We start from the raw sequence: 16,535 nt of genomic DNA, 5'->3' as shown, positions 1-16,535 counted from the left end.
TGCTGTTGTCTCCTGTTTATTTTGTGACTGTGAAACAACTGCCTGGGGCCTTGTGGACAAACTAATTAGTTTGAAAAAATTTGAGGCGCATGTGTGAAAAATCAGTTCGAAAATCCGATCTGCGCAAGTACTGTACGTGTGAACTGTGCGTGTGAAACGTTGCCACCTTGTGGACAAACGTATAAAGAAATGCGGAAATATGTGGAAAAATGCGGTTTAAAAAGTCGTTCTCCATAAGTACAGTATGCTGCTAATGCAATTTGTGTCACATACTGTACGCATCACGTAGCATAACCCGAAGTATACTTTGGCGTGCGAATTCGAAACTTCTAGGTTTGGTAGATTTTAAATTGCATAGGCTAATTCCAAGGGGGTCCTGCCCTAGCCAAGCAACTGCCTTTGAGATGAATGCTACTGCTAACCATTAGCCTACCCCAGGTTTTAAAACACTCCTCGATGCAAACATGCATGCACACACTAAATCATTTGTACACGAAGTGGGCTATATTTAGCGTGTACAGTGTGATAAAGACCAGCGCTGCAGGCGGCGATGGAGTAGTCACCCGTCATCCTTCCTGCCGAGGCCACAAAGAGCGGCAACGGGAGAAAAAAAATGAGGTGCCGGCAAGAAAGTGACAAAGAAGGAGAGCACCTTTAAAAAGACGCAGCAAGCATAAAATAATGAAAAGTGAAGTAGAGGGGAACACAAGGCATATACACACGTGCAGCTCCTTTTTCTGCTTCTTCACACGTACACATCGTCTCATCTGCCTTTCATTTCCTCCTTCCTTCAAACACCTTTCATCTTCCTCTCCATTTGTTTGATATCAGCACATTTGAAGGTATAAGAAAAATTGCACGGGGTGATGGGTAAGCAGTTGATTCCACTGATACATTGAAATTACAGTAAATTTAATATATATTCTGTCTGGGTTTTCCTTGATATTTTAATTTTTTTTTACTGCATTGAATTTCACAACAACCCTTGAATGTCCCGGCGATGGCACAATTCCCATAACAAGTGGATGCTGAAGACTTGCCAATGTGTTTTGTGAAGCCCATGAAGTCGTTCCACTGATTTACAGGCAGCTGAACACACACACGGCCGTCCACAGAACTGCCTGAAACCTATTGCTTCATTGCAGTAGAGGCCAAAGGAGCAATTACTGATGTTCACCTGCATTTTCTCAGCTACTGTAGTGCCTTTCCTGACATGAGGTCTGTGTTGAGTCTATTCCAACCACTGAACCCTGAAGCTCTTAGGGGAAGCATCAGTGTTTAGGTCTGCTTGAGTGACGTCGCTAGGTACCTCATACATTTAAAAGTAATTTGACTTTGATTGTCACCGTGTAATAATCAAAGCGACCACTAAATTTAAATCTGAAAATTTAAGATTAACTTCAAAACACACCTGTGTTAGATTAAGTTTACTTTTAACTTAGCCTTGGATGTAACATGATCTGTATAGAGCAGTTCTTTCTCACGGGAGCGTTGACGTTGACCACCATTGCAGTATGTGAAAATGATTAACCTTGCTTGGGTTTTTGCACTTCTTTGCAAATTCCTAATGATAAGCTAATATTGCTCTTATGAAGCAAAATGCCCACGTAATTAACTTTTCAACTCGCGCACACACACATACACACACACACACACAAATGTAAGAATATTATTTAGAATAATGATTTTATATATATTCTTACATTTGTGTGTGTGTGTGTGTGTGTGTGTATGTCATTAGTTTAAATAATACATATTATTACATTTCATGTTTGATCATTGTTATGCTAATATATTAAATTTGGAAAAAAATGGATAAATAGAAACACTTTGATAAATAGAAACACTTAAACTGGTTTCAGACCTAACTGTCCATGAACCCAATCACATAGGAAGAAGGCCCTTCATTAACCTCTAGATCAGAATATACTGTAGTAATATACATTTGTAGTATTATCCATTCTTGCTGCCGTCTATTAGGCTATATATCAAGCAGCAGTCATTTACAGTAGCTTTAGATCCCACACTATGCGTGTGTGTGTGTGTGTGTGAGAGAGAGAGAGAGAGAGAGAGAGAGAGAGAGAGAGAGAGAGAGAGAGAGAGAGAGAGAGAGAGAGAGAGAGAGAGGTTTTAATCTGGTTTTATCTGTGTATTGCCAGCAGCTATCTGATAGCAGGATGTCTAGCTAACAGAGAGCGCCACTCAGCTCTTTCCCAAACACTTACCAACACACGCAGATACACATGCGCATCTCTAAAATGACCTCCCGATTTTCTTCAGAGAAATAAGAGGTTATAGTGTTGATTGTAAGTTGAGATAGAGGGAGAAAGAAAGAGATACTCACGAGTTTCTGGCTGATTAATGTCCTGCTCAGAAAGAGGGAAGGAAAAATGGAAGTGGAGAGGGAACCGGGGAAAGAGAGGACCATGGGGAGAGGACGACAGAAACACCAGAGGAGGTGACCTGCCTCCCAGGTCTATAGCACATTCTGTGAAAGTCACACACATTAACACAGCAGTGGCCATTGTGAAGGTGAAGCCACAGAGTCTAACTAGCTAAAGCCAAAAGTGCTTACGATTCCCACATGAGGTCATTGAGAGAGAACAAAGCATTTAAGCACTAATGAACGATTTACACCTATTATTCATCATTTAGTAACCCTTACAAAGACGTTACCATGGTTACAACAGATTCAACCCAATGCTACTAATGCAAACGGGACTTTATTCGTGACCTGAGTATTTCATTCAAGCCAGCAAATTTCCGACGAAAAAGCTCATTCAACTTAAGAATGCACTTCAGGTGTCTTTCACTTATAACGTACCCATGTCTTAATGCGAGAGACCGCACTATGTTATTTCATCAGTCATCTCCATCTCCATCTCTGCTGTATGGTTACAGTATTGACCGGTGTGGTTCCCTCAACATAACTCGTGGCCACGAGAAATAGATGTCGTTCTCTCACAATATGAAGTCGTGGCCACGAGAAAAATATATCGTTCCCTCAACATATGATCTCGAGGCCACGACTTTACATCGTGTGGCCAAGACATAATGATGTCGTTACCTCAACAAAATGATCTTGTGGCCCCGATTTATTATCACGTTCCCACAAATTAATATCTCATGGCAACAACATATTATTACGTTTCCACGAGTTTATATGTTGTGGCCACAACAAACCTAAGTGAACTGAACATGTCCCCTCCCAGTCAAAGTAAAGACCAAATTTTTTTGGAAGTTTTATATTGGTTAAATTTGGCTAAATGCTATGCTAATGCTAGTCAGAAGCCTGTCAATTATGATTGTTTTTTATTTATTTTTTACAGTGTTGATTAACTCAGCTTTTGAATCTGTTACATTTAAACACTTAATGCATTTTGCATTTCTATTTAGACCTCAGACCAATTCTGTTTTGGAAATTTTATATTGGTTAAATATGGCTAATGACTGTTTGTGTGTTTCTAAGCACTAGTCAGAGACCTTTCGTTTGGTTGACTTTTCTCTACGACTCTGATGTCCTTCCATCAAGACTCTTTCTTCCCTTTCCCTCCAGAGAAAAAAAAATCATTTACACGTACAAACACACACACATACATACACGCACCAAACCTGTCTGAAAATACTGAGGGCCGTATAAACCGTCGGGAATAGATGACTCAATCGATGTCCTTCAAAGAGACACAGTGACTGACTGCTGCTCATCACTTTATCTCTGTCTCTTTCACTCTTCTTCCATCTTTATTTTCCTCTCTCTTCATCAGAAGAAGAGATGGGCTAAAGGAATGACAGAGATTGAGAAAGAGAATGTAGGAATTACTGAAGACTGAAGGTTGACCATGTTGGTAGAAACATTTTAACCAGCCTAAGCTGTTCTGCTGGTGTCCAGCGGGTTGTCCTAACCTGGAGATAATTGCAACACAGGCTCATACCAAAAATGTGCCACTAGCTAAATAAACTAGGTAAAACATACATATAAGTATAATTCACTGCAATTTCCACCTGCAATTAACAGAAGTGGCAGTAAACTTTATAATTATAATTACGGGGAAGATAATCGGTTAATGATGACTTATTTTTGTGAGGTTTCTTTCAAAATTCTATCTTATAATCTTAAAACACTTTTACCATTGCACATGATTTGTAAACTAATGCATTTTGACGTTTAGCTTCATATGTGTAGGCTTATTAGGAAGTTCATACGGGCACGTTTTACCATAGAGCCTGGATTGGAAAATTCCTGAAACAAGATACTAGCAGACCATGGCTTATCCTGTGTTTTAAGTAAGGTAGTGTGTGTTTGCAAAAGAAAGAGGAAGATAGATAGGTTTCAATGCACAAATTTCCAATTTTAGTTGACATAACCATAAATTTGCATCAGCCAGCATCGTTTCCATGGCATTAATCGCCACAATCTGAGAAAAGGCTATGTATGCCTTTCGTATGCATCATTTCAATGTTTATATTACAGCCTCAAAGGGCCAATAGTCATCTAATGTAGAAATTGCTCAATTCTTTCAAACACAAAGAACATTGAGAGAGATTAACTGAGCCGTCACACTGTGGAATCATAGTATCGTTTAAAGAGAGGGAGATATCAGGTTTTGTGAGTTTGTGTGTGTTTGTTTTCTGAAGTTTGCCTGAGGGCAAACATATATCTGAACAGCTTAAAAACTCACCCTCTCTTTGTAAGTGTATGCCTTTAAAAGAATTTACTTCAGTTGAAACTAGTGTATGCTAAAATATGTGTGTGTGTGTGTGTGTGGGGGGGGGTGTTCAGGTTGTAAAACCTGAAACCACCTATTGTGGGGACCATAAACATACTAAGTAATTTAAATTTAAAAATGCAGAAAGGTTTCTGTGAGGGTAGTTTTATAGTTTTTTTTTTCTCCTCCCCACCTGCATTTGGTTTTAGCATTCCTTGGAGAGAGACAAAAAAATGTAAGAGAGAGAAAGATGCTTTTCTTGAATCATTTCCCCCACCTTGTCTTTATAATGAAAGTGAATGGATATTTGGCCTGTCGAGTTCATCATAAAAGTGGTCCATTTTTGGAATGGAAATCATACAATAGTTTTGTGAGAGGAACAGGCTAAACTACTTACTGTACCATTAACACACCAGTCCAGATGATTACATGTCATGTAACTGATCGTGGCTCGGCAAGTCTGAGTATACAGAAATATGAATAAGATATGAGAGATAGAAGTGGATAATATCTTAAATTTAAGACTATTGAACAAGACTATTGAACATTTGTATCATTTGGGATCCCCATTCACTTTCATCATATTGAAAATAGCTCAACGTTTTGCTAAATTTATCTTTTGTGTTCCATAAAAGAAAGAGATATAAGCCTACGCTAGTTCAAAAGTTTAGGGATGATAAGATCTTTTGAAAGAAGCTTTTTTTTTAATTTTTTATCAGGATTCTTTGACGAATAAAAAAGTTAAATCCAACAGCATTCATTTGAAATAGAAATCTTTTGTAACAATGTAAACTGTCACTTTTGATCAATTTTAATGCATTCGTGCTGAATAAAAGTGTTAATTCCTAAAAAAATTATAAAAATAACAATAAAAAAAAATCTTACTGACCCTAAACTTTTGAATGCTTGTGTAGGATTGGAACAAATGGAGGGTTAGTAAATGATGGCACAATTTTTATTTTTTTGGTTGAACCGTCCCAGTAAACATGTTTTTTTGTACCTGTTGGGAGGGGGATGACACTAGTGAAATGCATAATGCCAAAGTATTTACACAAGACTTCTTGTAGCTTTCATTTTTGGGAGGGGATTTGAGTTTGCAGGGATATTGGAATGAAAATGTTCTGTAGCAGAGCTCAGGTGTTTTAATACCAGTTCACAATTGTCCCCCAGATGCGTGTGTGTGTGTGCGCGCGCACTCGCTAATCGGAAATACCCTTGACACTGTAACTTCCAGAGTAATCTAAACTGAGCTGATAAGTGTGTGATTGGCATGCTGCCGTTGTGTTGCCAGCGATATCTGAGCATTTGAGAGCTGATATGTTTGGTGCATTGAGCCAGTAAATTGAAAATATATTCACAGACACTCTTGATGTTTTTAAAGTTGATTTGTTGTGTTGAAGCGAGATTTTGGGGGCTGTGTGCGTATGTGTGAAAATGCGAGCGTCGCTCTACCTCTGTCAGTACTGTAGTGTATCCATCACAGATCCCTGTTGCCATGGCAAACCTTCAGACCCGTCACTGCATGTTGCGTTTAGCTGCACCTCAGTTCATGTGAAAGGAATTTAAATGATAACACAACTGAATATTGGTGAATATTGTGTGCGTGTGTGTGTGCGTTTAAGTCAAAACAAGGCATTGTTAGATGTGTATTGTTTTTTTCTCCTCTAGTCTGACCACTCATTTCCATTTGAGTTATGTTTAGTAGGTCACACTTCATTTCCATTTAGAATTTACATAATGCCCATTTATTTAGCAAAACAGATGTGCCCCATCCGTGACAGTGATGAAAACATGCATTTGAAAACATGCATTTGAAGGCATGATAAAATGAAGTTCTGTACAAATTCTTGTAGCTTTTGATAGCTAATTTAACATGGAAAAATTACAATCTGGCCGCCTCTTCATCACTAAGACACTAGCACCATCCGAAATGTGCCTTGGCGGAGCGTTTGCCGAGCATGTCTGTTTGAGGGCCTGTTAGAGGTTGTTAGTCTTAAGTCAGGTGATTGGGCAGCTGCTGTCTGCTCACATCTCATCTCTCTAATCCACAGGCAGACTTTAGACCTGGGCCTCTGGCTTCTAGTTGAATAAGACACACATGCTAATGTAGCATTAAGAGCCAGTGTCGGCGAGGCAGTGGATGGGAAGGGAGTGTGTGACACGGCTACAGAGAGTGGAGTGTTGTCTTCCTGCTCCTCAGGGGAGGATGTATCTGCTGAAAGCCTCCAAGAGTGCAAATGAGTCTTCACTCCATTAGAAATGATGGAGGGATACATATCTGTGAGTTTTGACAGCGCAATGCTGCCTTTCTGAAGAGAAACTAGTCACATTTGTATCTTGATTTTAAAACCACATACCCTCAGGTTGTAGTTTTAAGTATATTATATTTTGTATTATATTTTTATATAATAAATAAAAATAAACAAATGAGAATGATCACAGATTGCTAGCCTTACCCAGGTATTATAGACTTCCTTAGCAGGATGCGGCTTCAGTATGACAGATGGATTGGTGACGTCAAGAAATTCATTTTAGACGAGAATAAATGTTCTTCGTCCAATATTTCTTTGGAATTTATTTAAAAAAATTAAATAGGTCAATTTTGACTTCACATTGTCTTTAAGAATCAGTTCGGTGTCACTCCCACCCAATCGCATGAATCACTCTCTCCATACTTTATCCTTCACCTTATCTGCTCATCTCACTCTCCTATTTGGCTTGCCGGCGCCTCGGCATTTCCATCCCTCATAGTCACAGAATTCACTCCCACTTTCGTCTCACTGCACTCTTGTCTCTCTCTACACATCTCTCTGATGCTGTTAACAGGAATCAAAGCTTTTCTGCAGTCTGAGGACTGAGGCAGGTACCTGAGTCCCACAGGTGCATTTTCCCAGCTAACCAATCCCGTCCTCAGGCATAGCTGTCATTCCTTACATAACTCAACCCTGGCACCTACCCTCTAGCCTGGAACAGAGGGAGGGAGAGTAAGACCGACAGCACAAGGGAGGGAGAGGGGAGGTTAGTAGTGGGAGCTGGTTTTGTTTGTGAGTGAGTGCTGTCTTAGCTGGGGGCTAAAATAGTAGAAGTACCCCAAGAGTGGGAACAAAAGCAGCTTTTACAGAAAGTACAGCGAAAGAAACTCTTTCACTCTCTCTCACACACACACACACACACACACACACACACACACACACACACACACACACACACACACACACACACACTGCACTCAAAACCTTCTCTATATTCTGATCCACTTTTACTCATCTCAGTTTGAGAATGAGATACAGAAATCATATTATCATATCAGCGCATCCACAGTTTCATCTCTGCATATGTGTTTGTGTGAGAGTATGGATTATAGTCTCACAAAATAGCCCTTCACTGTCTTATCCTCACAGAGAGAGAAAACTAATGAGGAACAGGATACAATGAAACGCACACAGAAAGATACAGATGCACAAATCTAATAAGCTCAGAGCTGCTTGTCTGGTATTATTCACCTCCCTTCTTACTGAACAGGGAGGACAATAGACCAGTGTGTTTGTGTATCCATCTATACACATCCACCGGACACTCTGCACACTCTTGTTTATCAACGTAAGGGGATGGCAGGTTTCGTAGCAGACACAGCAAGAGCCTTAAAACGAATCTCTCAGCAAAAACTATTCACCCCTCTGAATAGAAGTGTTGTGCTTTACACAAATGTGACCCTGGACCACAAAACCAGTCATAAGGGTCTATTTTTTTAAATTAAGATTTATGAAAGCTGAATAAATAAACTTTCCATTGATGTATTTATTTAAATGTATTTATTTATATTTATATTTGGCCGAGATACAACTATTTGAAAATCTGGAATCTGAGGGTGCAAAAAAATTAAATCTAAATATTGAGAAAATAGCCTTTAAAGTTGTCCAAATGAAGTCCTTGATGTTGTTGCATCCACTGACAAAAGTTAATTTGATATATTTTCGGAAATATAGGAAATTTACAAAATATGTTCAAGGAAAATGATTTTTATGTAATAGCCTAATGATGGCATACAATAAAAATTGATCATTTTGACCTATACACTGTATTGTGGCTATTGCCACAAATATACCTGTGCAGCTTATGACTGGTTTTGTGGTCCAGGGTCACAAATGTGCACTGTGCGGCTTATCTTTATTTTATCTGGAACAGAGGAGATGAGCCATGTGTTAGGAGTGCTAAAAAAGTCAGGCCAAAGTGTGACATGCAGCAACCAAAGGTTTTGAAGCCTCCCTTGAGCCTTTGCATGCATCAAGATGGCTCAACTAATGCCCATCCTCTGTTACATCAGATGCACTTAAGGATTGGCTAATTATCTCCAGCTATTCCTTTTCCATTCATTAAATTTAGCAACTGCAACACAGATGCAATAAAGGTGATGTCTCCTCATTTATTTACTTTTGGAAGAATCTTTCTTGTTTGTGTGGTGAAAATTTCCATTTACCCATGCTGAAATCCTCAATGCTATGTTGCAGCATAGACATTCAGTTGAAAATAAAAGTTAGCTTTATTGCTTTTGCTTAATAAAGCAACAAACCCCAGTTTCGTTTATTATATGATATGTTTTTATAGAAATGCTTCTAATATATATATATATATATATATATATATATATATATATATATATATATATATATATATATATATATATATATATATATACACCATTACACTGCCGTTCAAAAAGTTTGGGGTCAGTAAGATTTTTTTAAAGAAATTAATACTTTTTAATTAGCATGGACACATTAAATTGATTGAAAGTACTTCAAAAAATACTATCATTATCATTCTACATTCTAAAAAATTCTAAACATCAATACAGATATATATATCTTTTTTTTGCTTTTTTTTACTTTCTAGTCATCAAAGACTTGCTAAAAGGTTTCATGGTTTCCTATATATATATATATATATATATATATATATATATATATATATATATATATACAGTATATATATATATATATATATATATATATATATATATATATATATATATATATATATATATATATATATATATATATATATATACAGCGCAAACTGCATGTGATGTGTGAGCTACTTTCTATATGCGTGCATTAGTTTAGAACGGTGATTAACTTATGTGTACAATAAGCTGTTTAAAAAAACATGCATTCACCCGATCAGTTTTGAGCATTCAGATGGTGTAATCAAACATGTCTTGTGAAGCGCTCTTGGAAAATGCATTTATTTGTCATTTTGACTGTTTGAAACGCAGCGTAAATGTGGACTTCAAAGATTTCTTGTCCTGTTCCGCCCTCTATAGACCATAATCAGCGACTAGTCAAGCTTAAAGCATCAGTCTGTGTAACCCCTAGTATAGTCACAGGTGTGCATACAAAAGTAACTAATTCAGTCAGATTATCAGTCATCTGAGTTTTAGAAAGAGTCATTCTATTCACTTAAAGGTAATAAAGTCATGAAATCATATTGGAACAGCTGATGTTACTCGAAATTGTGCTGAACTCTATACATCAATTACAAATGTGTAGAATTTACAGCACTTTAGAAAATTGCAATTACAGAAAAGCAGACCTACAGTAATGACGCCCCGCTGAACAATCGTCATTTCTTTCAGCAAATGTAAAAGCATCACATTCACAGTGGTATAGTCATTATCTGTCCTCTGAGCAACATTATGAGAACTGATAACATATATTTAACCAATGGAAACACTTATGTTCTGAACGGCAGGGTCATCTGGCCTGTCTTGAGAAATGCTTTGTGTTTTCTAGGATTTCTTCATTGTCTCCAGCAGAAGTGAGATTTAAGAGAAGTGAGTTCAGTTATTTCGTTGTGTATTTCTGTAGGAGTTTCTCCTCACACTCACAAATAATTTGCGTGTGACGCAAGCAGCTTTGGGTGTTCAGAGCGGAGTGTTGCACAAGAAAATGTTTACCTTGTAAAAATAACCAAAACAAACATCACAGCTTAGCTCTCAAACCGAATGTGTGGCGGGTGAAGAGGAGGCTGAGAAGTGGAAAGGGAGGGAGAAATGAACTGGTTGTGTATCCCTGTGGCTACTCCACATGGCACAGGGGAGAGAGAGAGAGAAAGTCAGAAAATAAAAAGAGAGATGTGGTTGAGGAGCATCTCTATATTATTGATAACAGTGAGAGGGTGAGTAGATTTCTTTTACCTGTTTTTACTTTCCAACTCCCTTTCTTTCTACTCTCTCTAAAGGTTTGTGTTTTGTGATTGGTATGTGGAAGGGTGGATGTGCCTCGGAGAGCTGGGTGGCTGACAGTGGTCTCCGTCTAGCTCCAAATGCCAATTTGCGAGCTGTCTCATTCCATCTTGACGAAATGTCCTATTCTCTCGCTGGCACTGCTTGAGGGAGGGGTGGGCTGTGAAGTGGGCTTCTCCTGTGGGAGAGCTGTGGCTTCTATCGTCCTTATCAAACCTGGCTTCTGCAGTCACACTGGATTTAACTAACACTTGCTTAATACACTCCTCACTGAGCCTTAGGTGTGTGTGTGTGTGTGGGGGGGGGGGGGGTATGACTCTGGGATGTACAACGAGTCTGTGCTGAGGGATTTGCTCATGTCAGGGATGTATTATGTAGATGTGAGGGAAATAGGCCTAACGTATGTGCAATGGCTAACGGCTGTGGATCTTCATAAAGATGCAATTTGAGCTATATTAATACATAGATCCACATTGCCTATGCTGTTAGTGTATGTTGTTTAGGAATGGTTAGGCATGTAAGTTTGGAATGCATACTCTCGTTTAAAAGTTTGGGGTCAGCACGATTTTTAAAATGTATTTTTTTAAGGATGTCTTTAACACACACCAAGTCTGAATTTCTTATTATTATCAGTGATGATAAACTGTTGTGCACTTAAAGTTATTATTCAGATCAAGTATTATATGATTTGTAATTGATTTATTTTAATATTTTAATTGTGATAATTGAATTGAATTTAATTGTATTATTATTATTATTATTATTATTATTATTATTATTATTTTCCTGAAGAAAATAGGAATGGTTATTGATTGAATGTGTTGCTTACTTGCCAAAAAGCCCATGGCCAAGTCTCTAATATTATGGTCTCTCAAAATATTATTTCGGTTAAAATTGTAATTCAGATCGCTTACAAATGAACACCTTTTTTTTTATAATACACATAATTTATCATACATGTCTGTGGAACAAATGGTGCACTAGCAGCGCTAAATATATGAGCTAAAAACTGATCAATACTGATTCACTGTACAAAGTTGTTGTATATTAGATTGAAAATTATTCAATCATTCACCAAGATACCTGATGATGTTATCAACATGCGCACTGACCTTTGACCACTCTCTCTGTCTCTATCAAATCACAGCTCCCGCATCGCCGAGTGACCTTCTCCACAGCCAACCAGGCGCAAGATCTGCAGGATCCTTCTCAGCACAGTTACTATGACAGCGGTCTGGAAGAGTCAGAGACACCCAGCAGTAAGAGCTCTTCAGGGCCGCGTATCGGGCCCCTCGCCCTACCTGAAGACCACTATGAACGCACCACCCCGGATGGCAGCATCGGAGAGATGGAACACCCCGAGAATGGTAAGAAGAAATGAACTCCTTCTACTCTCTTTCAGAAATTTCTCTTTAGATCTTCTACATCTTACAGCTTTTTTGTTGTTGTTTAAGTAACGGCTGGTAATGAGCAGCACTCTGCGGTTTACTTGTATGGCCTTCACTCACTTTCGTTTTGCTTTAAAACTAAAAAATAGTCAAATAAGGTCAATCTGAATTCTTAGGCACTGTGAACTAAATGTTAGAATTTAAGCATATTAACTACTGATTTGAATATGTTTTTCGTTGAAAACTGTATAGACCTCGTCAACACTCATCTACATTAATTCTTGGCAAGATATTGCAATTACCCATTCATATTAGCACACACACAAACCAGGAAAACCTGATGTAATCCTCCTCTGTTGTAGCTGTAGGGATCAGCTAGTTCTCATATAGTGAGGGATGCCGTCTCTCCTCTACGCCCAGGCGAGGTGCTACAAACCAAGAATCCTCAGCAACAGCTTCTGAGAGGGTGGAAGTCATATAGCCAAAAGGCAGGCTCACATTGAAAGTATTTAGTATTTCAATTACAGTTGAATTATTCAGTGCTGTGTATGTGTACACACAACACACACTCTTAAAGGAATATTTTGGGGTCAATACAAGTTGAGTTCAGTAAACAGCACTTGTGTCATAATGTTATGTCCTTCCTTTATTTTTATTTTTTATATATTTTTTTTAATAATAAAATATCAACAACCCTGGGTTACAATATGAGGGTTAATATGTTTTTTGTGTGGAAAGGAAAAATCACTTATTCATATTTTTTATTCAGCCAGAGTGCAATAAATGGATCAAAAGTTACAGTGAATGCTTTTACATTTTTAAAACAGATATATATATATATATATATATATATGCCGTTATTTTGAACTTTCTATTCATAAAAATGTTTCACAGTTTTCATAAAAATATTAAACAGCACAACTGTTTAATTGATGATAATAAGCAATGTTTCTTGAGCACCAAATCAGCATATTTAGTGACTTCTCTCAAAAACATAAAAAAAATCTTAACAATACCATACTTTGAACAGTGATGTATTTCCAATTTTACAGCTGCGCTTCCATGATAGCACATTGCGCAAAATGACTTTAAAAATAAAAAGACGAACTGTAAAGCAGAAATAATACACGTTTTAAGGGGAAAAGTTTTAAGAAACTAAGATTAATTTCTTTCAAATACTCTGTAGGTGCCATAACCTTGATAAAAAAAAAAAAAAAAAAAAAATGTTGGTGGATTGAACAGAATATTCTGTGAAAGAGGTCAAGATGCATGGAAAGAGACTGGGAATAGGCTACTGAGAATCAGCTGAAGGAAGTAGAATTGAAGAAAGAAAAAGAGAAGTATGACTAAGAAAGTGAGGTGGACTGAGGCCTAAATGTCATGGCTGTCTTCCCACATCAGTGCTTTTACTGCAGCTGCAGGACAGTGTGTGTGTGTGTGTGTGTGTGTGTGTGTGTGTGTGTGTGTGTGTGTGTGTGTGTGTGTGTGTGTGTGTGTGTGTGTGTGTCTGCAGGGAGGGTCACCCAGACAGGTCTCACTTATGGCATCTGTACACACAGCTGGGCACAGCAGCCCCTGGCAGGTGCCACCAACCACAGCCTCACACACATACAAACTGAGAAGAAGGACAGTATGCGTTTCTGTGCATGCAGAAATTAGGTCAGGTGCAATGGGGGTTAGGCGGGATATTCAGCCGATTTCCTGGTATTTCCTTAGGATGTGTATATATGGGCGTGTATGTGTGCTTGCGTGTGTTATCATTGTAGACAGACTCTACTTGTGCCTGTTGACCCTGACTGTGGTGGTTTGTCTTCATGGATTGCTGCCAGCTTCCTGGGGTCGACGTCGCTGATGCTGAGGGAAGAGTTTTACTGTACTCCCTTACATCACTATACACAATAGAGCTAATAAAAGAGCAGGGATCTTAAAATAAATAGTCCCAGCGTTCGAAATGACTTTAGCAGCTGCACAACGCAGCAGTACTAGTCTATAAATACTGCGCTGCCACAGCACTGCTCTTCAAATGAGCTCTGCTTCATATAGACACTATAGATAATGCATGGATGTAATGTGTAAAAGAGGGCAGGGTGGGTGTGGAATGATAATGTGAAGCATGAAGGTGACAGGGCAACTGAGTTTGCACAAACACGTTTTGATGAGTCTGCCTGGCAACCCTTGATTTGGCTCATGCACCTTTTAAATAACATTGTCAAAACATGAGAAATGAGGCAACGTGCAAGACAAGGACTAATGTTGTGAAATATTTATGGTACATGGAATAAAGCCGCTGCCTTCTGATTCTTTAAAAGTGAAGTGTGTAATTTATGCGTTACTAGTAGCACCAAACAGACCTGTGAAAATAATTACATTTAAGCTTCGAACACCCATCTGCAATTGGTCAGGAAGTTCTGTTCTAAGCTCACCCCAGTCAGTCACTCAAAGAGTCACTCACCCCAGTCAGTCACTCAAAGAAACATTCTATTTGTTCTATTTGATGCCACCAGACAGAAATTACTCACTTCATATTGAATTTTATTTAAAAATGTACTGCATTAGAAACAGAGGTGTGAACCTACACTGGTCTCACGGTTCGGTTCGATTACGATTATCAAGTCATCGATTCAGTTCGATTCGATTATCTCGATGCATCACGATGCATTGATGATGCACTGCATCCTTATTTTTGAATTTTGCTTCACATGTACAATTTTGTCAATAAATACAAGCAGTCAGATATATGAACTGAACCTTTAATTTTACCTGAAACACGCTTCTTGAATGTATCAAACATCAAATAAAACTCAAGTCTGGGCACAGAAGACAACAGCAGCATTAGATTAGAAAACACAAATGTAAGTACTAAAAGTACATAATGCAGGGAGTGTACTTAAATACTTATATAGTGCTATATAGTGTACTTTCTTGTAAAACATTTAAATATTGACAAATGTATACATGAAATTAAATTACAAACCAAAATAAACAAGAGGCCAAACCTACTTGAATATAATCAATATACAAAAAACTAAATCTGCACTTCAGCAGTGTTTTTTAATACACAAAATAAAAGAAAACAAAATAACAGCACTGGGCACTGGAACTTCCTGAAACATCACAAACTGCTCAGCATGTAGGAATTTGCAGCTCGGGGTGAAAACGACTGACGTGGTTTCTCATGTTGGTGGTATTACCTCCTGCATATTTTATTTTTGCGTGACATGATTTGCACACAGCGTGTGTCTTGTCAAGGTCGGGCTTACCGTGTTGTTGATAAAAGCCGAAATGTGCCCAAATGTCGGCTTTTAAAGTGGTTGAAGCATTTTTTATTGCACGCTCTGGCGTTTCGCCTCCCTCTGCCATTGTATGCCGCGACTAAGCACGGCACGCGGTGCTGACGTCAGAAATGCGTCAGTACATTATAACCGGTTATGGGCTATTACTGAACCGAAACCGAATCGTCCTCGTCTGCATCGCGATGCACCGTAGAAACGATTAATTTTGACACCCCTAATTAGAAATAATTAAGTATATGTTGACATGAAAACAGTACCCTTCATATCTCACTATTAAGATTTTACAAGTCAAAAGTTTGGGGTTGGTAACATTTTTGAATGGTTTTGAAAGAGGTATCTTATGCTCACAAAGGCTGCATTTATTTGATAAAAAATACAGTAAAAACAGCAATACTGTGAAATATTATTACAGTAACTGTTTTCTGTTTTAATATGTGTTTAAATGTAATTTATTTCAGCAGTCCAGTCTTCAGTCTCACATGATTCTTCAAAAATCATACTAAAATGTTGATTTGCTGCTTAAGAAACATTTCTTATCAGTGTTATAAACAGTTGTTCTGACTACTATTTTTGTGGAAACTGCGAGGCATTTTTTCCAGGATTCTTTGGTGATTAGAAAGAACTGCTTTTTTCCTAGAATTTTAAAATACTTAAAAGTGAAATGCTTCCTCCATCAGCCATTTGCACAAACAGGTAGCCCCGTCCCTGAGCTCACACCATTGGTTGAGAGGCGCCACATGCCAGACTTTTTCAGACAAAAAGCATTTTTATGAAAATGCTATAAAACTAGAGTGTTTACGCTCTTTGGGGAAATCAACCCACGAATGGCTTACTTATAGTTGTCTCTGCACATTAAAAAGTAGTTTAACACTGAAAAAATTGCACACATCAAATTTAATTAGCT

At 38.1% G+C, this 16,535-nt stretch overlaps 1 protein-coding gene across 2 annotated transcripts in view; it reads left to right on the top strand.

Annotated features, from left to right (window-relative positions):
• The window catches only part of pcdh1b (protocadherin 1b), a 171,059-nt gene that overhangs the window by 89,357 nt on the left and 65,167 nt on the right, over positions 1–16,535 (top strand). For both annotated transcript variants that reach the window (XM_081382242.1, XM_081382243.1), the window contains exon 4: positions 12,098–12,317. In XM_081382242.1, the coding sequence (XP_081238368.1) occupies positions 12,098–12,317 (220 nt within the window). The remainder of the gene's footprint in view (positions 1–12,097; positions 12,318–16,535) is intronic.

Source organism: Scardinius erythrophthalmus, assembly GCF_964197995.2.
Source record: "Scardinius erythrophthalmus genome assembly, chromosome: 13".
NCBI classification, from domain to species: domain Eukaryota; kingdom Metazoa; phylum Chordata; class Actinopteri; order Cypriniformes; family Leuciscidae; genus Scardinius; species Scardinius erythrophthalmus.
The sequence above is the reverse complement of the archived record's forward strand: the minus strand, read 5'-3'. Positions and strand labels throughout refer to the sequence as shown.